General features: G+C 37.8%; 1 protein-coding gene across 2 annotated transcripts in view; it reads right to left on the reverse strand.

The window, feature by feature from the left end:
- Positions 1–26,183, reverse strand: part of ATP2B4 (ATPase plasma membrane Ca2+ transporting 4) — a 169,951-nt gene that overhangs the window by 23,400 nt on the left and 120,368 nt on the right. For both annotated transcript variants that reach the window (XM_081324499.1, XM_081324500.1), the window contains exons 8-17: positions 25,044–25,205; positions 23,940–24,154; positions 20,632–20,874; positions 17,535–17,776; positions 16,276–16,510; positions 12,608–12,787; positions 11,372–11,459; positions 10,736–10,842; positions 9,452–9,643; positions 8,545–8,758 (exon numbers count right to left, since the gene is read on the reverse strand). In XM_081324499.1, coding sequence (XP_081180625.1) covers positions 8,545–8,758; positions 9,452–9,643; positions 10,736–10,842; positions 11,372–11,459; positions 12,608–12,787; positions 16,276–16,510; positions 17,535–17,776; positions 20,632–20,874; positions 23,940–24,154; positions 25,044–25,205 — 1,878 coding nt within the window. The remainder of the gene's footprint in view (positions 1–8,544; positions 8,759–9,451; positions 9,644–10,735; positions 10,843–11,371; positions 11,460–12,607; positions 12,788–16,275; positions 16,511–17,534; positions 17,777–20,631; positions 20,875–23,939; positions 24,155–25,043; positions 25,206–26,183) is intronic.

Here is a 26,183-nt window from a genome sequence, read left to right on the forward strand (position 1 = left end):
ACATATTGTTTCCATCTACAGATATCCTTTATAATGCCATTACACATTAAAATATGGCACATATACACACTGGAACAGAAGTCACAGCAAATGTCTTGCACTCCAGGAACCTTAAAGGTATAATTTACATCATCAAACAATTTTTAAAAATATTTTTAAATTAAAGCTTAAAAATACAAAGATTAAAAAACTGATTTTCAAACCTTTTTGCATGGTTGTTAAGCGAACTACCATGGTGATTAAGTGAATCAGCCAGTTGTTAGATGAATCTAGTTTCCCCCATGGGCTTTGCTTGTTGGAAACCAGCTTGGAAAGTCATAAATGGTGATGATGTGACCACAGGATGTTGCAACTATCATAAATACATCTTGGTTGCCAAGCGCCTGAATTTTTATCATTTGACTGCAAGGATTTATTTATTTATTTATTTTATTTTAATTCCATTTATATCCCGCCCTTCTCCGAAGACTCAGGGCGGCTTACAAGCTTAGCAAGGATGCTGCAATAGTCACGTGAGGACTAGTAATTTTTTCAAGTGCCATCATAACTTCAAACGATTATTAAGCAATCATAAGTTAAGAACTACATGTAAGACAATTTTATATTCCTTTTTTTACTTTGAAAGTTTTTTTTTAAAAAAAGTTTTATTAATTTTCTAATTTTACATCCAAATATTTATGAAGCAATGTGGTGATTGAGTAGTCAAAAATCCAATAGTAAAATCTTTTTTGTACGTAGCTTAGGGTACGTCAATAAAAATTCCCTCTCCAATTCCCTGTTACAATATCAAAATCAAAATAATACATTTCTAGTTGTGACACAGTCAATTACAGCAATTATCAATACATTTTGACATATACTTATCCACATCCTGTTTTTAAGTTTTATCTAATTTCAATACAGTGCTCCAGATTAGCCTATAGTATCTAAAAGACTTAATTTTCGGGTAGCCCACATTTCCCCTATTTCATTATATAGTAATTATCCTATCTGAAATACGTACATTGTTTATTTAAGTGCATTCTTATTTTATTTCAAAAACATATTCTATTTGTCATCTTTGTAATTCATCAGTGATTAAAAAAGTATCTTTTGTTGTGTCATTCCAAGTTCTATAATATAATTCAAAGTTATGTTCTAGTAGCTAATTTTCATTCCCTTAGAAATCTAGATCCTAAATATAAAATCAGTTTATATCTTTTAACAATTCCCCTTGGCCCATTAAAAGAGATTTTGAGCTTTATTATTACAAATCCCAACATTAGGAAAAAAAACATTTTTAAAATCTAATTCTAGCTTTCTTTTTGTTCCAAGCAGGCTTCCATATCATTGCCTTTAGCTTCTCAAATGTGTCTCCCTTTCTTCCTACACACATTGTTTGAATCCAGGGAGACCATCCCATTGTCAATTTTTCAAAGAAAGCGACCCCTTTATAGTCATTGAATTGTCGCTAGATCAAATCTCCATGTTTGATGTAGTATAGTTGTCATTAATTCAGTCTGGTCTTCTTCTTCTAATCCCATCTGGCTTAGGTAAGAGGTCATGTCTGGTGTTATAGTTATTGTTTGGTTGGTTAGATTCTTAATGTACTGTGTTTGAAGGCCTTTGGCATCCTCCATCTTAATATTGCTTTCTTCAGCTTCTGTTGTTTGTTGAACTGTAGGTTTTATAGTTGAAATAGAAGTTTGGGCATCAAGGCTCTCAGTAGATTGTGCTTGTTGTTCTTTAGAGTCCCCTATTTTGTTGTTGATTTCCTCCTATTAGTTTTTGGATTGTCAATTCATCAGCTGAAGTCAGTCTCATTTGGTGAATTTATGCTGTCAGATTTGTCTTTCAGTCTGGCTTTCATTTGTTCAGTCATTGCCAGGATTGTTTCAAGTATAAGTTTATAATCAAGTGGTGGAAAATATTCCTCCATTTCTTTGATGTTTACAGATAGGTCTTTAGTGGAGGCTATTTTTATAAGAGTCAGTAAATGTCCACCTCCACTATTCCTAAAGGTTGCTTTCAGTGCCAGGTGTTCCCAATTCTTATCTTTAAAGATAATGTCAAGGACAAATCTGCAACAGAGAACAGAACCGAAGCTGGGGGATGCTTCTGTGTGTCTCCAGAGGCTGGATTGGGGCTCTGGAGGCCTTTTCCAGGCCGCTGTGGCTCAGATCTAAGGCCAGGGGAGGCTTTTGCGCCTCCCCACAGTCCAATTGGAGCCAGAAAAGACCTCTGGAGCCCAGATTGGGCCACAGGCATGCACAAAAGCCTTCCCCGGCCTCAGATCCGTGCTGCAGTGGCCTGGAAAAGGCCTTCGAAGCCCGGATCGGGCTGCAGGGAGATGCAAAAGCTCCCCTGGACTCACATCTGGTCCACAGCGGCCTAGAAAAGGCCTCCAGAGCCCAGATCAGGCTGTGTGGGATGTGCAGAAGTGTTTCCCTGCCTCAAATCTGGGCAGCAGCAGGGGAAATTGATCTTTTCCAGGTGAATCTGGCATGGCAGAAAGGGAGGGGGAAACATGCAGCATCTTAATGGGTTGGGGAGGTTCCAACACTAGGGTCTCCATGACCTTCCCCACCCTAAGATAACTCATGTTCACTTAACAAGCATTTTAATGAGAAAGGGAGTGATCTCGTACCCCAAATGAGATTCACTCTACGAGTTTTTGATTTGTGAGTGGAATGGGCAGGCTCCATTACACTCGTAACTCAAGGACTACCTGTATTTCTTTTCATTTTCTCTCTTTTCTCAACAACTCCTTCATTAGTATAGCACACCTCTTTTGTAAGACCAAGGCAAGGTGTCCAAAATCACTCTTCTAATGTATTATTGGTGTATCCCTTTTAATTACTAAGAAATCAGCCAGTTTCATTTGTAGGTCTTGTGTAATACCTTTTTCCATATCATTCTTGTATTTGTCATTTTTAAATCTGTATCCAAAGCAGCCTGGTTCAAAGTTGTTAGTTGTCTCCTAACTCCTCTTTTAAACTCATTGAGAGTAGATAATTTTTAGATAATTTTTTTGAGTGCATTGGTGCCAAATATTCTTGAATTCTTCCAAAGTCAAAATACTTTCTTCCATTCTTTACTAATGTGCCTCTTCTCCTTTAATTATAATCTTTACCAGCTTCTGATTGCCTCTAATTTCTAGACTTCAAAGTCTCCTCCTATCATGTTTTTCTCTAATCCACAATATTTTCCCACAGGATTATTGCTTACACTTAGGTTTAAAATCTTCATATATTTTTAATAGGATTTTAAACAACCCACAGGAAGGATTCTTATAATTAGTTTCTAAATCTTATTTCCAATCCATCTGGCCCCTTTGTTCATTTAAAGGTTTTCAAAATTATTTTACTCATCATTTTGCTTTTTATTTCAGAGTGAAAAAAATGTTTTAAAGTTCTTAAATTTATATAAATCTTCTTTTTACCCAATGTGATGAAATCTGTCTGTTCTAAAGATTTTTAATTTTCAAAAAGCAGTTAACAAGCAGTTTCCTGAAGTGATTAAGAGAGGAAGTGGCCAAATTCAGTGTTTGCTTGAAGGCTCCAAACTGCATCTTGAACAAAACTGACTTTCCCTCAGCTTCTAGAGCACTTAACCATTGAAAGCTGCAGTCTTAAGTAAATGGAATATGTATTTTGAATATTAGATTTGGGAGGAATGGTGATAGATGAATTGGGAGTATACTAAAAATCTTGGGAATGATAAATAAATCTAAATGTTAGTAGAAACTAAAATTGCAAAATCTATTAGGTCATTAATTGTCTAAAAGATTGAATGTTAAAACAATTAGAATATGTGCAAACTTCTCCCAGAAGAACGAAGCTGAAGCCACCAGCCTGAGGATGACGGATGAGATTTCGTCGAAACATTGCTCTTATACCTTCAATTCTATGTGGGGGAAAAAACCGAATGACCAAAGATCTACAAACTAAAAACTATGTATATATGTAAGAAAGTTATTTTCTATGTGATTGATAGGATAAAACTTGTCTTTAAATCTACAAATAGACAGCATATATGAAGGGAAAAAGAGAGGAAATGTTTATGGTAGCAATTTGAGATCTGTACTAATGATATCTGTATGTAATTGAATTACTACTACCCAGCCACCATGTTGCTTTTCAAATATGTGACTGTAATATTAGAAAATCAATAAAATTTGTTAAAAAAAAGAAAGCTGCAGTCTTAGTCTCCTCATGGGGGGAGCATCTTTGTGAAGCACTTATGAGTGATTCCAGGTTTTCCTCTTTAACTGAGGTGCCAATCTGTTTGCTGGCTCATTGTTCTGTCATGGTTGTCAGTGCTGCAAAAAGTGAAGCCATCTTAAGGATGCCACAGCTTCTCCCGAAGTCCTTTCGTCAAGCAATGTTATTACCGGGGTAATTAAGTTACTTTTATATTCCATCTTTTTCACTAGGAGCTTGCAGCATCTTCCTCTATTTTTCATCCTGTATCACCCTCTATTTTTATTCCCACAACAGCAGCCACATTTGGTAGAGGTGTGGGGGAGAAACAGACAGGCAGAGAGAGAGAGAGAGAGAGAGAGAGAGAGAGAGAGACAGACAGACAGACAGACAGAGACAGCACTCCATGGCTGCAAATTGACTTGACCCTGGATCTCCCTAGCCATCAACAGAGAGGCGTATAGGACCAACTGGACCTTTCTGTTTTGGAGGGGAGGATGATAGCAATCATGAAGTCATGAGACCTTCCTTTTAAAGACGCCCTCCTTGGATCCAGCAATGTGTGGTGAATTTAAAAAAAATAAAGATTTTAAATTTATTATATTGTCATTTTGCAATTTTGGACAATCCAGATTCGTTTTGCAGTAACCTAAAGACATGTTAACTATTAGATTATCCAAAGAATACTCCTTCTTCACCCTGACTTTCAACCCTCCCCACCGAAAAAAGGGGGATTGGGAAGAGAGTTTGAGAAAAAAACTATCAGCAGTTTTCAAACTGGAATTGCTTATTATGTTCTATGTAAGTTTATTAGGTGAGTGAGGGATTAAATTACGCTTGTGTATAATTTCTGAATATGTCAAGAAATATAAAAAAAAACACTGCTAAAAGTGGAGCCAAACTTCTGTTTTATCATGACTTTCTAATTGTGCCAAAAGTTTTCTTTTATTGGGTCACTTGTATTCCAGAAACAAACTGAAATTGGAAGAAATGTCCAATGATAAAGTTGAAGCAGAAAATTTGAAATCTCCATCATTATACAATAACAATTATTTAGGTTAAAAAAAGACTTAAGAAACTTAAACTATCCTTCCCATAAAAATATTCCTAATATATTATCAATCAATACTTTAAGACAGCAGTCCCCAACCTTTGCGATTTGGTGGTCTGGTGGGGGGGGAGGGGAACCTGGCCATGCGAGTGGTGGGCTGGTGTGCATGTGCGCGCAGCTCAACATACGCAAGTTGGGCTGCGCGCAACCCGGTTCCAAATAGGCCACAAACCACGAGTGGGCCTTGACCCAGGGGTTGGAGACCCCTGCTTTAAGATATTAATACAACACCTGAAAGTAATACATAATGCTTGATGTAATATTCATTTTTAAACATTCATATTTTCCTTAAAGGTTAAAAAAAATCTGTGGTACTTTTAATGGTTTTACTTATGGTAATGTCAAACTGTGGCAAGTTCTTAAAGAGATGGGAGTACCAGAACATCTTATTTGTCTCTTGAGAAACCTATATGCGGGCCAAGAAGCAACAGTGAGAACTGGACACGGAACCACTGATTGGTTCAAAATTGGGAAAGGAGTCCGACAAGGCCTTGCCTATTTAACTTATATGCAGAGCACATCATGAGAAAGGCAGGGCTAGATGAATCAAAAGTTGGAATTAAGATTGCCGGAAGAAATATCAACAACCTAAGATATGCAGATGATACCACTCTAATGGCAGAAAGTGAAGAGGAATTGAAGAATCTCTTGTTGCGAGTGAAGAAGGAGAGTGCAAAAGTTGGGTTGAAACTAAACATTAAGAAAACCAAGATCATGGCATCCGGCCCTCTCAATTCCTGGCAAATAGATGGGGAAGAAATGGAGGTAGTGACAGATTTTATTTTCCTGGGCTCCAAGATCACTGCAGATGGGGACTGTAGTCAAGAAATTAAAAGACGCTTGCTCCTCGGGAGGAAAGCCATGGCAAATCTAGACAGCACACTAAAAAGCAGAGACATCACCCTGTCAACAAAAGTGCGTATAGTCAAGGCTATGGTCTTCCCAGTTGCAATGTATGGCAGTGAAAGTTGGACCATAAGAAAGGCTGAGCACAAAAGAATTGAGGCCTTTGAACTCTGGTGCTGGAGAAGACTCCTGCGAGTCCCTTGGACTGCAAGGAGATCAAACCGGTCAGTCCTAGAGGAGATCAACCCTGACTGCTCTTTAGAAGGCCAGATCCTGAAGCTAAAACTCAAATACTTTGGCCACCTAATGAGGAGGAAGGACTCACTGGAGAAGAGCCTAATGCTGGGAAAGATTGAAGGCAATAGAAGAAGGGGACGACAGAGAATGAGGTGGCTGGATGGAGTTACTGAAGCAGTAGGCGTGAGCTTAAATGGACTCCAGAAGATGGTAGAGGACAGGAAAGCCTGGAGGAACATTGTCCATAGGGTCGCGATGGGTCAGACACGACTTCGCAACTAACAACAACAAATGTCAATCTGAAATAAGCAATAAGATATAATGTATTTATATAATAAAGGAGAATATTCGCAATTCAGGGTTTAAATGAGGGGTCCTTGGTACTCTCTGAGCTGCACTGATGTTACTTAGTTCGCATAACGAAATGTCTGCAAGAAAACAATCAAGTTCAAAGAGCACCAAGGACCCCCCTTATATTTATATCCACAGTGAAGGATGTTTCTTTGACAGTTTCTCAAACATATTTAACAGAATCAAAATAATGAGAACCCTAATATTTAGAAATCACCATGGAATTTTAAGGTTATAGAAAATATATAGTAGTCCTACTTCAGTTGAATAATATCTGATAATTTATCAGACAGTTGGACAATATTATTCTTTAAAATATCTTTTAAAAAAAGAAAAGAAAACCCCTTCTATTTTTCCACATATTAAAGCAAAATTAAAAAATAAAAGACAATTGTTTTTAATTTAATGTAATACAGCATAACTAGGCAGCAATTAAGTATAACTAGAAAGTGCTTTTTTCCTATTGCTTGCTCCTCTTTCAAACAAGTCTTTGTTTTCATTTTGTCTTACTCTTAGCCTTCCTGCCAACTTCCTTGTCTTCTGCCAGTCTAGCCTTGCCAAATTTTGAATTCCAAAAAGTCTCAACATCACTAATTAATATATTCAAACTAAATCAGTAAAAAAAAAGAATATAGTTTATATTTAATTCACTTTCTGTGTACAAATGGCTCCTCATTTAAGCAATGTTAGAATTACCTAAGAGGCTGCTGGAAAAATAGACTGTTCCCTTAATGAGAATTCCTTTCTTTTATGCATCAATTAAAGTTTGTAGATAATTATTTGAAAACCTTCATTACCAAAACAAAACAGCTTTTAAAATGGAAATGATGAGCTATAAATATATGTATTTCTCAGCCACAAAACCAAAGAGAACAGGCTCTGACTTAGAGTCATAGTGAGATTCTTAAGACTTCAACAGCAAGCAAACTGCAACTGCAGTTGTTCTTCACTGCAGTTTTTCCATACTGCCCACTGAATTTCTGCTGGTTCTATAGCAGTTGAAAAGCACAAAGCGTCTATCAGGGGGGAAAAAATCAAAAAGAATAATACAGATGTTTTCCACCTTATGCATCTGGCTTCCTGATGAATGGAAGAATTCAGTTTAACAATACAAACATAAATCTTTCTGTTAGAATGAAGTATTTTTCACTGGAAGGTATTAGTGGTTCACAACTGAAGCTGTACTGAGTTCTAAAAACACAAAATAGGGTGTGGAACATCCAGTTTGTGTGGAGTCAAATTTATCAGGAGGAACCTCTTGAGCCTTCTCATTGCCACTTAGTGCAACATAAAACTTGATCCTTCTAAATTTCATTTTGCAGATTCTTTCCATTTACTAACTTGACTATTTCTATCATAAACATGCTACAATTTAATTTCATTCATACTAAAGGATCTTGAAGTATCTTTATTTCTTGGCCTAGATATGGTGGCTATTTCAGAGAGGATACAATCAAATATGTAAAACAATCACATGACCTTTTTTTGGCTTCATTTTCTCAAAAGTACTAAAAGAAGAAACATATTTTAAAATCCTCTCATAAATTGAATTAATCAGCTGAGAACTATCATGGAGATCTTTTAAATAGTTTTTTTTCCACTATCTAGGAAAAGCAAACAGATAGAATGTAATTCGGGCCACAGATCTGGGTTGCAAAAACAGAACACTGGATGATAGCAAACAGTTTTCTTTCTCTTTTTACAACTGAATGGTCATCTGGATTTCTGCAGCCCAGTTCTTTTAGCCTTATGCAATCCAAGAACAGAAAAATGATCCCAGATTACCTAGTTGTTCTACACACTGCCCTCTAGTCTCACCTGCAAAAAGTAATGTGAAAATAATGGTAAGCTGGTACATGGCATGTCCCAGAATGTTCTTCATCATGGTTCGGGAAATTAGTGGCTTGTTGCGACCATATGGCCTACGCAGGAGCAAAGACTCCGAAGGGGGTTCTGTGGCAAGAGCTAATGAGGCAAAGGTGTCCATGATCAAGTTCACCCACAACATCTGGACAGCCTTCAGAGGTGAATCCTGCAGAGGAAAAAAAATCCTTTCAAAAACTAATATAATGCAAACATAGTCCATGGCTATATTCTTCCCCTTACCCCAGTTCTTTAACTTGGGAGTTGACTGGTGCTGAATTCATACATCTGAGTTACTATGATAATCCAGGAATACTAGAATTTGTAGTCCAATATTACTATTGTTAATACGATGATTAAATATTTTGTTAGTTTAGTGTTACAGTATGTCCAAGACTTGTTGCATCTCTTTTGTGCAGCTTGAACTCTCTTCTTCAAGTTGTTCACATTTCTAATTTCAACTGAATAAAGAGGAGTAGCAATTCTGTAATTCCAGTACTGTAGAGGTCTTTGGATAGATGTGATGCAAAAAGAACTGTAGTCTTCTGATGAAAATATAAATAAGTTGTTTATAACCATTAGCGATAGTAGTCCATTATACACTGAATTACTGTCTCCATCAGCTCTATTTGTGACCCGCCTGTGGTATCTAATTGGCCACTGTTAGAAAAGCTAAATGAATAGACTTTTGGTTTCCTTCTGGAAAGTAAAGTTCTTGTTCATCTAATTCTCTTCTTATCTTTGAACTTTTTAGCTTTATATGCATCAAGACATTTTGACTGTTGTATTTGAAAACCTCCAATGGAATCTAGATTATCTCATATTCATTTAAAAAAGTCCCAACTCTTTTAGCTGTGGTTACCTGTGTGATGCAAGCACCCGTGAATGCCACAATGACAGCCACGACATTGACTGTCAGCTGGAACTGCAGGAATTTGGAAATGCTATCATATACATTGCGGCCCCACATCACTGCCTTAACAATGCTTGTAAAATTATCATCTGTCAAGATAATGTCTGAAGCTTCCTTAGCCACATCTGTGCCAGCAATGCCCTGAGAAAATAAAGAGCAAGCAGAGGAAAGACAATTAGTTGGAAAGGATGCATTAAATTTGTTTATGTTCAGTTTTAAGTCTTGTAGCCACAAAATGGTCAACCTCAGTTCATTTCAGATCTAACATTGCAGTGTAAATTATATGAAACATTTCATTATTTTTCTGAAAGATCCAAATGAACAAACACAAGGCTCTTTGACCATTAAAATACCTAATCTGTATAATCAGCTTAACTTTTCTTCCCTCCAGTTCAAAAACTGAGGAAAAGCTAGGTACTGCCTCTTTGCTTGGACGTGCTGGTGAAGAACCATAGCATCTGATTAAGGAGGCTGCGAGGCTTATTGCAAAGCTCAGTTACAGACACGTGGTGGCAGTCAGTGACTAGAAAACCTATGCCTGTTAGAATAGGCCAGGAAAGCTCAGAAGCGTTAAGCAGGTTCCTGTAGTGATCAATTTTCCCTAATGCTTGCCTGCTGTGTGCTACTGAGCCCAGGGATGGTGAAATTTTGTCTTGGGCTGCAAGATTTCTGACTTCTGCAACTGAAAAAGCTAAAACAGAAAATAGAACACAGTGAAAAGAACTTTAACATATATACAATGCTGCAGGTTTTTTTTTAAGCCAGCCAGTGTTATCAGTTATCGGTTCCATCATGCAAAAATAAGGTAAAGGTTCCCCCGCACATGCGTGCTAGTCGTTTCCGACTCTAGGGGCCGGTGCTCATCTCCGTTTCAAAGCCGAAGAGCCAGCGCTTGTCCGAGGACATCTCCGTGGTCATGTGGCCGGCATGAGTAGACGCCAAAGGCACACGGAACGCTGTTACCTTCCCACCGTAGTGGTCCCTATTTTTCTACTTGCATTTTTACGTGCTTTCGAACTGCTAGGTGGGCAGAAGCTGGGACGAGTAACAGGCGCTCACTCTGTTACGCGGCATTCGGGATTCGACCCGCCAAACTGCCGACCTTCTGATCGACAAGCTCAGCGTCCTAACCCACTGAGCCACCGCGTCCCTTTCATGCAAAAATACAAACCAACAAATAATCATCTGCTCCTTTTTTGTTTGCAATGTAGTCCCTAGAATATTAGCTCATACCATAGCAAATCCAACATCTGCTTTCTTCAAGGCTGGGCCATCATTGGTGCCATCTCCAGTTACAGCTACCACCTGCCTCTGCTCCAAAACAGTACTGTCAATAATTCCTGAAAATGAGCTTAAGGTTAGTAGAGGATAAGCACAGAGCCACTAGATTTACTGGCAAAATTCTAGAAACAATTTATATGATTATCATGTGAAACCCTGACCAACCTAGGGCTATGATATCTAAAGGACTGTATAGTTTTCGAAGAAATTAATATCTTGTCCACTAAGACAAATTGATATCTTTTTAAATATGAGGGATATACAAAGGGCTTTATTTTTTTGTTATCATGCCCAGACTCAGGAATTCCCTGCTTCTAAGAAGTTCATATAGCACATTCCCTTGCCAACATTTTGCTGTCAAATATGGATGGAACTGTTATTGCTCAGACTGGTGTTTAACAAATACTTGTTTTGTTTCTGATTTGCTACTTTTTTTTAAAAAAAAGCTATTCAATTTTCACTATGTAGGTTGCCTCAGGTATTGCATTTTGGAACTGGATCATACATGAATACATGTCAATTCAGCAAATATGGCTCTGTAAATGGAATGTATCTGTTCACAAATGCTATCTCTTTGGTTGATCATACCTTTCACAAGGGTGTGTTTATCAGTTGGTGAAGAACGTGCCAAGACTCGAAGTTTAGGCCAGATTTTATCCAGTTGTTCTTGCTCCACCTGCAGAGCAAAACCCCAATAGGAGAAGCTAGCTTAGCTTTGAAAGGGGCTTTGGAACCAGTCTCCCCTCTCCGCTTACAAAAGGTTCTGAAAGCATCATCCACTTTCTCAAAAGAATTTCATCTAATGACCAATGATGAATGGCATAACAATTGAAGGTAGTATGGAGAAACCATTCTGTTAACATTAACATGGATCTGACATATTATCAGAGGATTGCAGAGTCAATACCTTAAAAATTAGCAATATATGACGTCAGCTGCTCCAATACTGCAGGCCAGTATAGCAGTTACTTGCAACTTTAGAGAGACCGGCAAAGAAGATTTTGTATACCTACACTGCAGCCTTACAATACTATCTGTTATGTTCATAATCTCTTTCTCCAATGGCTAATCTGCTTTGCATTCCAAAGATTCATGGTTCCACAGAGACCACAGAATGAATCTATCATTTTTTCCCTTTTAATTAAAGATGAAATTAAATGAAATTAAAAACCTACAACCCCAACTGAAAAAAGGATAGTAAACAAATAAAACCTAGATATACTATGGTGATTAAAATAAAGTAGACATGACAAAAAATAAAAATGAAACTATTTAATGGTAAGGAAAAAAAGGAAAACCCCTATTTAATAATTATAAACAGCAATGTAAAAATAAATTCAGTCCTTAAGTTTATTATTAAATTTGGAAATACAGAAACATACTGCTTGATCTTTTCATTTTTAAAGACTTGGACACTCTCCAAAAATAGTTAATAAAGTCATATCCAGGATCTATATCTTAAAATCAGTAGGGTTTTTTTTTAAATTACATAAAAATTATCTTCTTTGCCATGCAGTAAAACTCTTCCTAAGATGACAAATTTTCATGTTTTCGGGATGCAGTTTGTCATCATATTAGAATGAATACATCACTTAAAACAAAACCATCGATCCCCCCACACACACACACATATAAGGGGGGAGTCAGAGTAAACAAAATATGTTTTCATTTATATTTAAATGAAATAAAACAGAATAAAATACAAATAATGAGATTATTCTCCATATTTTAAATAATTTTCCCTCCTGCCCCATTTGGTAACACATTTTGGAGATCTCAGCTCTGACAGAAAATTGATCAGCTTTGATCCCTCCTTCATATTACCTCTCCTTTCTCATTGCGGATCAACCGATTGAATTCCTTCCCTTCCAAGCATAGGAAGTCCTCTCCGGGCAGCAGGATCCCACACTTAGTTGCAATGGCACGTGCTGTGTTAATGTTGTCACCTGTAACCATCCTGACAGTGATACCAGCACGCTGGCACTTCTGAATGGCGTCAGGTACCTATTGGCAAGCCATGAAAAACAGAACCTATAAGCAAGGGACCATGAAGCAGGCAAAAAAAAAAGATGTCTGAAATAAGAATTAATGGGTGGAAACTGTAATAACTTATATTGTATGTAGATTCGGCACAGCAGCACTGAGGATTCACCAGAAACGTAAATAAATATTTTAGATCTTTTTCATAATCTTTTATAATTAATTTTATTACATGTTTTTATTCAGTATTAGACCATACTCAATGTATTTTTATTGTCAGGTCAGCGTGACTCAGTCCCTCTGAAGGTAGATAGGTTTTGTTATACCGTCTGTAAAACTAGGCAGACTTTGGACACTTGTTGATTACATCATTAATTGTAATATATTGCTATGTCTTCTTGTGTTCAGTTCTGTTTAGTTCTGTTTTATATAATAATAGCTTATTTGGGTACTTATTCGGGCATTAGTACATAAAAATGAACTAATGATGAATAATAATAATAATAATAATAATAATAATAATAATAATAATAATAATAATAATAATAATAATAATAATAATAATAATAATAATAATAAAAGTTGGAAGGGATCTTCGAGGTCATCTAGTCCAACCCCCTGCTCAGCCAGGAAACCCTATACCATTTCAGACAAATGGCTGTCCAGTCTCTTCTTAAAAACCTCCAGTGTTGGAGCATTCACCACCTCTGGAGGCAGGTTGTTCCACTGGTTAATTGTTCTAACTGTCAGAAAATTTCTCCTTAGTTCTAGGTTGCTTTTCTCCTTGATTAGTTTCCATCCGTTGCTTCTTGTCCTGCTTTCAGGTGCTTTGGAGAATAGCTTGACTCCCTCTTCTTTGTGGCAACACCTGAGATATTGGAACACTGCTGTCATGTCACCCCTCGTCCTTCTCTTCATTAGACTAGACATACCCAATTCCAGCAGCCGTTCTTCATATGTTTTAGCCTCCAGTCCCCTGATCATCTTTGTTGCTCTTCTCTGTACTCTTTCTAGAGTCTCAACATTTTTTTTTACATCATAGTGAACAAAACTGGATGCAGTATTTCAAGTGTGGCCTTACATTTGAATGTTTAATTTTATGTGTTGGCTTATGGCTGTAATAATAAACTGATTGAAACTTATATTGTAATGGCAAATTTATTCTTCAATCATGGATTGTGCCATGGCCTCGTAATCTGTTTACAAGGAGGGACAACCAACATGGGTTTGCAGAAACAGAAAACATTTAGGAGAACAATTCAAAGAGCACTAAGGACTGAGGGGGGAAAACTGAAAACCAGAGGTGGAGAGGGGCTGACATACCAAGTAAGAGCATCCTGCTCTACAACACTTGACTATCAATTCCACTTACCTGAACAATTATATCATGAAACCACAAGTCAATGGCATAAATTAGCTAATCAAGTGTTGAACAAGAACCAAGGAAATCCAGATTCCAGTTGCCCCTTGTGGAACTCTTTGGGGACAACCATTACCTCTTACTAAGTTTAAATCAGCTCCACTGGATTCTTAAAGCAGTTAATATGATAATGCAAATATGACACGATGTCCAGAAATTTTTTGTTTTTAAAAAGGAAAATATTCTGTATTTACTCTGAATCTTAATGTAAATCTCATAACAATTTGTGAGAAGAAACCAAGTCTATAATTCCTTAAAGGCAGTGTAACCTATTTTGTGTTTTGCAAGGATTTTGCATCTTGCAAGGGAAGATCAAATATTTCCATTAAGAAATGAGAAGAATTACAACAGGAACTACAAACATGATAATCTGCTAAGTGCAGATTATTTTGAATGGCACTATATAGATGTATTAATAGAAAATGCTCAAGCATTAAACTGCTCTACATTTTTTCTACTGGGCCTGTGAAACATGTTCTCCTGCCCTCTACTCTGCCATGCCATAACTAATAATTTTGTGACACCTGGGCAACACACATGTATTTCAGTGCATGCGTATACAACACAATATGCATGATGGATTGTGGTCTCAACATAAATAGCGAGGCAAAATATTTGCGTGAAATGATTTCTAGAACAGACATCCTTCTTGCCTATAAGGATATATATAACTTCTTGCCTTTCTTCAAACATACAATGCTGTTAGGGGTCCATTTTATCCCTCTCCTGTGGTGGAATGGCAGTATAGAAACTGATTAATTTCCACCCCTTGACTGCATCAGATCACCACTGCTTAAATTAACTCATATAGATCAAACCATACACAGAGTGATAGTAGCGCTAAGGACTGATTGAGAAGAGAAACACCATTAAGAAATCCACAAACTGAATCACTGCCTCCAGACTAGTGCATGCAAGGCATCTGTGAAGCCATTTTCAATCCCAGATATTTCAGCATCTAATTATGGGAACAATGTGCAGGGGGCCAATTCTGAAATGTAATCAAGCAGCAGTCATAGGCTAGTTTATTGTGTTATATCAGTTGTCTGCTTGTCACTCCACAGAAATTGTGAGAGAAAACAGAGCCTGGGAAGGATGAAGTAAACCAAAGATAATCAATTTCCCTCAGTAAGTATAATTTCATCGTGGATTATATTTGGCTGCTTTAAAAAGGAATTTGTAAATTATAGTTGCCATTTTTAGGGCAGATATATCTGGTGTTCTTTAATAGGTATAGAGAATGCATAATTTTTAAGTGAAGCAGTAATCAGTCAAAACTCTTTTTCCTTTTCTAGATGTCTACATGTCTTTTCTTGACAGTTTCCAATACCTGCAACAATTACAAAACAGGGTGAAATTCAAGAAGAGTAGATTCGACTTTGCTCCTGCAAATCTTTGAAAGAAAAAGCTGGATCTTTCCACTATCTCCTTTCTAGGTAGGTACCAAAGAGCAAAACCAGAACAGAACTGCAAATGCTATTAAACTCACAAGGGCTCTTCCCACAAACAGCAACCTTACTGATAACACAATGTTGTTATCAATAAAGACAAAGTCTCTGTAACTGAGAATAGAACAATCTTTAACTGCTGGTAGAAAATGAGCAGAAGGTAAAGATGGGAAGGACATCCACTAAAGGTATTCACTGATACACAAACAGTAATTAGGAAAAAGCAAAAAGATCAGGTAGTTGAAGAAAAAAATCAAAGTTGCATTAAAAAGTAGATACAAAGGAAAGCAAAGAAAAAACAAAATAAAGGACAAAGGAATACCCTGCAGGAAAGTAAAAAGTGAAAGATAATAATAAAAAAAGCAAAGCAAGTCAAGAGAAGGGACTGGGAAAAATAAGATAACAAGTACACCACCAAAATGGTGACTTAAGAGAACAAAACGGGTGAGCTGTCAGCAAAGGAATAAAATTGGAAACAGCAAAGAATAAGATTATGATTAGAATAGAATAGCCATTTTATACCCCGTATGTTTGCTGGACTTCAATCGCTATAATCTTTAGCCAGCTGGAGGATGCCAGGTCGGGAAAGCCAAGTTAATATTCAATTTACTATATGCACACAGGAAAGAAAGTTATCCTGGTACCTCTGGACGAACAGGATCCTCAATGCCAACAACAGTGATGCAAGTAAGGTCAGACAAAATCTCATTTTCAGTATCCCAGTCAGGTTCAACACCAGCAGGAAAATCCCGATAAGCCAGACAAATAGTGCGTAGCCCCTGACAAGCCATTGGTTCAATCACTTTTTTCACCATCTCATCCCGGTCTTTCAATTTAAATAATCGAGTTTCCCCATTTTTGTCCAAAATTTTTGTGCACCTGTATTAAGGGGAAAAAACAAAAGGATTAAGCACATATTTCAGAAAACATGTTCATACTGTACAAGCAAAGCTTAAGCTACCTGTATACAACCTATATATTAAACACATTACTTTTCAGGTAATTATTAATTAATTGTGTGATTTTTTTAAAAAAAATGGAGGCTCAAGAAGGGTGATCAAAATGAATTTCTACAAACAGAATGTGTACAAATGGAAATACAAGGGATTTAACCCTTGAACTGCTAACTGAACCCACAAACCAACAAATCTGTAACTTAAATAACACTTCTCACAGATGATTTATAAGGAAGGAGAGACTTTGATTACTCCTTGTCAATGAGTTGGAAAAAGCATTGGAATATCTCAAGAGTTCATGTAACTCTACACTCAAACAGCTTTAAAAAAATCTTAATGTTAATCTAGGCTTGAGAAGTTTGGGAAGATAATCCTGGCAGATGAGAAGGTTTGATTCCAAGATATCCTAAATGGAGGACAAATATATGGCTGCATCTTACATTCTACTCATAATGACTGAAGATTTTAAAAATATTTTTGAGTAAAGTTCAGAAATGGAAGAGAATAGTGCAAATCCTTTTCAAACTGTAGTCTGTAACTACAAAAGGTTAATGCAATAATAAAGCAAATTAAAGATGTTTCATCAGTTCTTATTGTTTCAACCATTTCTCAATTTACTTAGCTGAAAGTTTTCCTGAGTGAAATATCTGAAGGAATTAGGTGAAGAGTCTAAATTAAGCCTAATAAGCCTTTTGTAGAGAACTAGAAACACCCAAGAGAAGATATGCTAACAGAATTCTAACTGAAAATAAAATAGAGAAGTTAATGTGTTTTCCTTTCTGTGCTACCATAGGTTCTTTCTGATTTTTCATACTAAATATTCATACATTTTGTGAATTTTCCCCATTTAGAAAAAACACTTCTCCACCATCCATCTCATGGATGCTTCTTATTAAAAATATTGTCTCAAGAAGCATGAATAATACCAGCATTGAGAGGAACATTACTTGCGCAGGATGATCTCAGAGGCTCCTTTGCTGTACATGCGAAAACTCCCATCCTGGTTTTTTAGCACTGTACTCATAGATTTCCGTACAGAATTGAAGGTGTAGACCTTATAGAGCTTTTCTTCAGGCACTTCACTACGGACAGCTTGATAATCCTGCTTCAAGTCCAGAACAAAGCCCAGAAGTGCACACTCTGTCTTGTTACCAACTTGACGTGGGAGTCCTCCTTCTTTTTCTGGTGGCTAAAATCCCAAACCAAATATAACAAGAGAAATATAGTAACTTCTTGGTCCATAGCCACAATGATTTAATCTCTAACAAAAAGATTAAAATTTTAGTGGGCAGTGGTGATGAGACAGAGCTTAGACAAAATATCTGATTAAGATAATTAACGTAAGGAAACTTTTCTAGGTTTAGAAGTCTATTTAGCAGGCAACCGAAATTCCAAATGGAGCCTACAAAAGGACATGGATGCAATGGGTTTCTTCACTAATACTCCTCAGGGAGATGTGAAGATCCAGAAAAAAACAGAATTTAAGCTCTTTCACTATCCACCCATTCTTGATTTTTCCCGTGAATATTGAAAAATGTTTATGATCGTGAAATATTTATTAATATTTTATTTTAATTGAACAAGTGGTTAGGATATTAAAGATGCCAGTCCATGTTTCAAAGCACATTAACTAAAGAAATAGAGTAATGTATGAAGCATAGAGAATCTGGCCACCTAAGTTGAAGAAAAAGCCAACTGTCGGGGATTCCTGATTTTTTTTTTATCCCATTTATATCCCGTCCTTCTCCGAAGACTCAGGGCGGCTTACAATCTAAAGCACAAATCAATGTGCTTAGCAATAGTCTTCATTCTATGTATATGCCTGTTTATTAGGGCTTCCCCCCCCAAGCGGCATTATTACAAAGTCAGCTTATTGCCCCCAACAATCTGGGTCCTCATTTTACCTACCTCGGAAGGATGGAAGGCTGAGTCAACCTTGAGCCTGGTGGGACTCGAGCCTGCACTAATTGCAGGCAGCTGGTGTTACTTAAGGAGGTATTAACCCACTGCTCCACCAAGGCAGTGGGCTACACTGAATAGAGCACTGCATCCAAAGATTTTTTTTTCTTCAAATCTAGGATGCTATGATTCTAAATCAATGTCCATGCTATCTTGAGGTAAAAAAAAAGAGACATCTCTCCAAAGTCAAATGGACTACAATGTTATATTATATTGGCCTTTATATCAATTCCAATATAAAAATCTGATTTGGAAGATCACTTCTTCTCAATATTTAAGCAAGGGAGAAGCTAATTTCCTCATTCACTCCTATCACAATCCTAATAAAAAAATAAATTCCGCTGAATGCATTTTTTTAAATAAAAGAGGCATTTAATACCCCACATTGCTTACATCCAATTCCAAATAGTTTTATTAGAAAATAACAAAAATGCAATAGAATTTTTGGCAGGTGTTGAGCACTAAGAAATAAAATTTCAAAGAGAAAAAAATATATTACATTTTAAAAACCAACAGCAAGTTAAGAAGATGGCTGCTGATTTTAGGGCTGTGTACTGATATATTCTAAGAGGACAGAGCCACCTGGGTGTGCATGGGTAAGAATATTACACTTACTTGCACTTTAATAAATCTTTCCAGAGATCATGCATGAGCAACAAATGCAATAGATGTGCCCATGCACATTCTGAAACATCTTTCTCCCTCTAAATCCAGAAAGTTGATAGTACTCAACTTGCAGGAAAAGCATAGATGATGAAAACACTATTACACTGTAAGGTCTGTCCCTTTTATACATGATGTACTTGTACATATACATACACTAAAGGCGGAGAGCTTGTGTCACAACACTGGTTTTGTCTTTTTAATGAAATCTTGCAGATAACTCTGATAGTCCTAATTATCTTTTACTTTTCAGAAATTAAAGCTTTCATCTCTAAAAGTTTCATTTTCTATCTGTGAAAAAAGAATATTAGAATTTTCTTATCTGATTGATTTGTCCATTGGATTTTTGAAAACAGTTTATTCACTTGTTTTTCTCTCTCTCAGAAATCACTTCCAAATGTTCAGGAGGGAAGTATATTTTATTAATACATGCTGGTTATTGTGAATGTGAGATGAGAAGGAAGAGAAGAATTTTTTTTATCATTCATACATCCTCACACTCAACTCAAGGCAGTGAACATACTTAATACTCTGGCCTCCTATTTTCCTCACAAGCTAGGTTAAAAGTGAGTGACCAGCCCAAAGTCCCCCAGCCAGTTTTCATGTGTAAAAGAGGTCTCAATATTCTCTAAACATTCATAATTTTGCTCTTCTGTCATATTAAAAAACGGCTTTTTCAAGGGCTCCAAGGCCAGCATCCAAAGTTTTTAGTGGGCCTGTGGAACTAAATGAAACATAACTTTTGTTTGTTTCTTAGGGTCTTGCGGAAGAAAAGGGTAGAACAATGGCTAATGACCCTCTTTTACCAGTCTACTATAGAGAGTGTCCTCTTGTATGGTATTGTGGTTTGGTATGCTGGTCTGACAGCCGCGGACAGGAAAGTATTACAGAGGGTAGTAAGCACAGCACAAGACATTGTGGGCTGTCCCCTGACACCACTGGATGACATCGCCAGGGCTCGTTGCCTTGGAAGAGTGAGGAAGATTCTCAGGGATGACTCACACCCTGGACGGTATCTCTTTACTCTCCTACCATCCGGTAGGAGATATAGGAGTATAGCCAGCCGTACCAACAGGCTGAAAAATAGCTTTTATCCATGGGCTGTTAGGCTTTTAAATGGGATATAATCTCTGTGAACTTATGCAGAATTGACTTGGGAGGCCGGTGTGTGGTGTAGTTGGTTCACATGGTGTGGTAGGATGGAGGGTTTGTTGTAACTGTGTGTTGGGGGGGAGAGAGCACGGGGGGAGGCTCAGCTAATCTCAATGTACACATGTTGTACTTTGACAATAAAGGTTTTTTATTATTATTATTATTATTATTATTATTATTATTATTATTATTATTATTATTATTATTATTATTATACTTCAGATTGGATAAAAGATGTTAAGTGTTAACCCCAAATAAACTGGAACTTACCAAGATTTTAGAAGTATAGGCTGAATTTATTGAAACACCATTGACAATAAGGTCCAGGATCTTGGGCAGAATAGCTTCTGGGTCAGGAATCTGTCGATAGTGGGTATCTCCCACATAAGCTTGCACCACAGTCATCCGATTCATGGTGAGGGTCCCAGTCTTATCTGAGCAAATAGCGGTGGCATTTCCCATTGTCTCACAAGCATCCAGATGCCGAACCAGATTGTTATCTTTCATCATTTTCTGCGTTAGCAAAACATAAAAAAATACTGAAACAGATTATAGCCCCTCAATGGCACAGAGAAGATTGGTAATTAAATTAGAATGAAGATGCACTGATCAGAAAAGGAGGAATTAATAAAATAGATTTTTAAAAACAAACAAACCAAAACAACCCATAATCACAGCTTTCAACAATGTATCTAGAAATTTTCCAACTCCTATTGTATAATATGGTAAAATTAACAAACAGAACGATATATGGATAGAAATATCTGTTTCTAAATCTTTGTATCTAGAAAGCCCAGTTGATCCAGTGAGGGAAGGAAGCAGATAAAAACATTTGAACTATCAGGGTTAGTATAGCTGCTGTTAATGTTAAAACTTTTAACAGTGTTTTCCAAAATCTATCTAGTTATAGAACTACAGGCATATCTGCCTAGGATACGATTAATTTAATTTTTGAGAACTCCCTTGCATATTTTTGCTTTTTCAATTTTTAAAAATCACATTCTTATTTTGAGGTGTTTTTTTAAAAAAAACAACAAAACACCTCAAAATATATTTTAAAATCCATCTCATAAAATCACATTTATAATGTCTCATTTTGTAAGGAAACATCCAAAAACATAAGTAAAAATATAAATCCACTATCAAGTTGAGTTTGTCTACTGATATCACACACAATCACATGTTCTCAATAACACTATAGAAATGTTTTTCAACCTTTTAACTCCTGAGTCTTATCTCTAGACCTAGAATTCCCTTATCCAAATTCTATGTTCTATATTTTTAATATTACTTTTATTAAAAATAACAACTATAACAGTAAAAACTTCAAACTTAAAAAATGAAAAAGTAGATGCAGGAAAAAAGTAGAAAAAATAGAAAAGGAAGAAAAAATAATAAGAAAACAGTAAAGAAAAAGAAATCTTCCCTCTTTTATCAGAAATACAAACAATTTTAGTAATCATTTTCTCTTAAAATATGACAAATAATCTCTTCTTCCCATATCTAAACTATAGTAGCCGTGACTAGGGGGGCTTTCGCCCAGGTTCGCCTGGTGCGCCAGTTGCGGCCCTATCTGGACCGGGATGCCCTGTGTACAGTCACTCATGCGCTCGTTGTTGTGATTCAGGGTCAGCCTGTGGGTCCGGCAGCCGGGTCGGATGACTCGGATGACTCAGACGAGGGGGAGGAGGAGGGTGTTGAAGACGAACTGGCTGATGATGGCTTGGAGGCTTCGCAGAGCCCCCAGCCAGGCCCCTCTTCTCAGCTGCGCGAGCCCGACAGTGCGGATGATGATGACCCACAGCTGGCCCTGTTCAAGGACGCCCGACGCAGGAGGCAGTCAAGCAGGAGCAAGCAGAGAAAGGCTGTGGGACTCCTCGGAAGGAGGCACAGGGAGGCCACGCCCTGAACTCTAATAAAGGGAGTGTTTGGGGAAGGGCTGGTTGCTGAAAGCAACCGCTCCGTTTGAGGATCAAAGTTCCGGTATCGTGTTTCATGTTCTGTTGTTTGTTTGTGAATTAAACTTGGCAGACGTTTTCCAGCCTCAGACGTTTTCCAGCCTCTGCCGTTTGTACAGGGGTTGCCTTTCTGCAAGGCCGGTAGCAGGCTGGTACAGAACACTCGTGACCTCTCGCCTAGACTATTGTAATGCTCTCTACATGGGGCTTCCCTTGAAGACCACTCGGAGGCTCCAACTGGTACAGAATGCGGCCGCGAGAGTTGTCTTGGGAGTTTCCCGGTACTCCCATGTTACACCTTTGCTCCGCGAGCTGCATTGGTTACCAGTTGTCTTCCGGGTGAGGTTCAAGGTCTTGGTTATGATCTTTAAGTCCTTACATGGCATGGGTCCGGGATACCTCGAGGACCACCTGCTGCCGGCGTCAACTCCCCTCCGCCCTGTGCGTGCCCACAGAGAGGGCCTCCTCAGGGTGCCTCCAGTCAGGGAATGTTGACTGGTGGCCCCCAGGGGGAGGGCCTTCTCTGTGGGTGCCCCGGCACTATGGAACCAACTGCCGGTTGAGCTCCGGATGGCATCGGACCTCCGATCCTTCCGTCGCGGGTTGAAGACCCACTTGTTCGAGTTAGCTGGTCTGGCCTGAAGGGGAATATGGGTTTTTAAATTGGCTTTATTATCTTCCTTTTGCTGTATTTTAATTGGGCATGGTTTAATTTTCTTTTAATTTTTGTATACCTATTTATATATGCCCTGTGAACCGCCCTGAGTCCCTAGGGAGAAGGGCGGTATAGAAATCCAATAAAATATAAATATATATATAAATATATATCCCATACCTTACCTTACCTTACATCAACATTTAAGTTATGATCAGCAAAAATACATTAAGAGTTACTACAGATAACAACCAATCAATCTTAAACTTGATCAAATAAATCAACTATATATTCATTTGTTTTACATTTAACAATCCGGACCGTTAGTCTCTTCAAATAATATTGTAAAACTTGATTTCTTTTTCTTTTTTCTTTCCCTTCTCACAAAACTCATGCAAGCTTTCACAAAGCTCTTTTGTAAATCTAATATAGGAAGATTTTCCATGTCACTTTCTTATATGCAGTGGCGAGATTCAGCCAGTTCACACCACTTCGGTAGAACCAGTAGCTACTTTTTTGTTGCCCAGACCCAGAATGGACTTCTGGAAGCAGCATCCACACAGAGAACCGGTTCTTCACATATTTGAATCCCATCACTGCTTATATGCTTATCTGTATATCGCTTTTAATAATTAAGACATTAGCCAGGTTCTTATTCTAGACAAGCCCAATCTGCTTAGTTTTCAAACCAAGATATTACAGGCAGTTGTTGCCATCTGCTCAGAAAAATACAAATCTACTTTTTAAATAATGCATCTTAATGAAGGAACAGGGCAGAAGAAACTTACAAATGAACACAAATGTATTACATTGCATGTTATATCCCTTATCCCACACTCAAACTGAGCCTTTTCACAGTAAAAATCAAAGTACAGTAATTTAATAGTGCATCCTATCCCATCCAGTCTTCCTTTCATATCTACTTCCAAAAGCCTTAGAATTTCCTGCAGAGTCCATATTCTCACCTTCACAGAGTAGGCCAAAGAAATAGTGACAGCCAGGGGCAAGCCTTCAGGAACAGCTACTACTAGCACAGTGACACCAATAATGAAGAACTTGACAAAGTACTGGATATAAATGGGAGTACATTCAGCCAGCCATGATTTTCTTTGAATCCCAAAAGTATCAATCACAAAATATAGCACCAAAATAATAACTGTGATTGCTGACATAATCAATCCTGAGGAGGAAGAGAAAAAAAATTGTGACAAAGGGCTATTTCCAACAGATTACAGGATTGACTGCATTATGGATATAACTGGAAGCAAGGCAGCAGATCTGGGCTAAGGCTATTTTATTAATGCAGGAAGCTTCTAGTCTTCCAGATATCGTTGGAGATACCAATTTTGTGTACATACTTTACCAGGGTTCATGCCATTCATATAGATATTCTAAGCTTAATGTGTTACCTGAGAAGGTTGGCAGGCAACAAAACTAGAAAACATTTCCATCAGGGGCCCTGGAGAGTTGTGCCAGATGAACTAAAGCTGAGTCTGATTCATATGCAGTAAGAAATACACTAGAGAAACATTGGTTGGAACAATACTGAAAAGCTGTGTAGAACCTAAGTCCTGTAATATTTGAACTGAGACTGCAAATTTTAAAGGTAAAGGTAAAGGTAAAGGTTCCCCCGCACATGCATGCTAGTCGTTTCCGACTCTAGGGGCCGGTGCTCATCTCCGTTTCAAAGCCGAAGAGCCAGTGCTTGTCCGAGCACGTCTCCGTGGTCATGTGGCCGGCATGACTAGATGCCAAAGGCGCACGGAACGCTGTTATCTTCCCACCGTAGCGGTCCCTATTTTTCTACTTGCATTTTTACGTGCTTTCGAACTGCTAGGTGGGCAGAAGCTGGGACGAGTAACAGGCGCTCACTCTGTTACGCGGCACTCGGGATTCGACCCGCCAAACTGCCAACCTTCTGATCGACAAGCTCAGCGTCCTAACCCACTGAGCCACCGCGTCCCTGCAAATTTTACTGATTCATAATTTCTGGTTTTCTAGAACCTTATCATATCGTATCATCTGAGTCTACTTTTAGTAGACAATTGCTAGCCGTTTGATGCACTTACCTGCTTTTCCAATCTGAACTGCCAAGCGGGTGAGCTTTCCCTGCAGCACTGATTTCTCCTTCTTTGGGACCTTCACCTTTTTCTTCTCCTTCTCCTCATTTTCCACCCCTTCTTGGCTTTTCAGTGGTTGGATCTCCAGGGCCACTCCATCCTGAGTTTTGGCTGAATCCAGGATGAAACAAATATGCCGTGCATGAGAAGAACAGTCGTAAAACACTTCCAATGCAACAGAAAGAACAAGAAAAATGGCAGAGAGTAAGAGAGAAAGAATTCCAGCGCATGGGAACCCCAACAGCACTCACGGGAACTTGGTAATTTGGAAACCTAGAAAATCAGGCAGTTCTGCTCCACATTCCTGTGGAACTGGTGACTGAAGCAGCTTGTGAAAAATCCCCCCTTAATTAACTTTCCTATATCTGGAAGGAAGGACAGCCTTGATAAGGTTTTGGGGACTAGCTTGCTGAGTACCTCAAAACCCTGTGCAAGGCATTCATCAGTACTCATCTCCCTGAGGTACTAAAAGTAAAAAAACCTAATCTCTTTGCAGCTACAATGTTCGAAAATCTGATGGCATAGCTAAACCTAGGATTTTGTTATTGAACAAAGCCACTGTTGTAGACCTGAAGTCAAGCATAAGCAACCAAGCTGCATTTAGTACATTTGCCTACATAGATGAGAAAGTGAAAAACAGCATCTGTCCAGTCTTTATGATGGCTTATGGTTTGAGAAATCAATGCAAAAGAAGCCTATAGGCTATCCAAATTTCTCCACTCTTAACAGAGGGGGAGATGTCTTTATTTTTTTTAAAAATAAAGTAAATACGTATAATAAATTCTTTCTCAAAGTTGTGATTTCAAAAGTACATTCTAGAAATGAATTCCAAAAGCTATAAAGATTATTCTCTGATCAGATTCCTCATGCCATATTTTTTAAAACTACTGTATTCAAACTTATGTAGGTATCATATCTTGAAGGTGGGAGGAGTAAGAGGAGAGGAAGGTTAATTATAAAGAGGTTAGGACTGGATCAGTCAATGAGAAATGAATCAGTTAGTCCATTCAACCTCCCTTTCACCCATCTCTTCTAAGCTCTGTGACTCCATTCTTAATATCTTTGGAACCTCTAAAAATACAGTTGGCA

The sequence above is a fragment of the Vipera berus genome, assembly GCF_964194415.1.
Source record: "Vipera berus genome assembly, chromosome: 3".
Lineage (NCBI taxonomy): Eukaryota > Metazoa > Chordata > Lepidosauria > Squamata > Viperidae > Vipera > Vipera berus.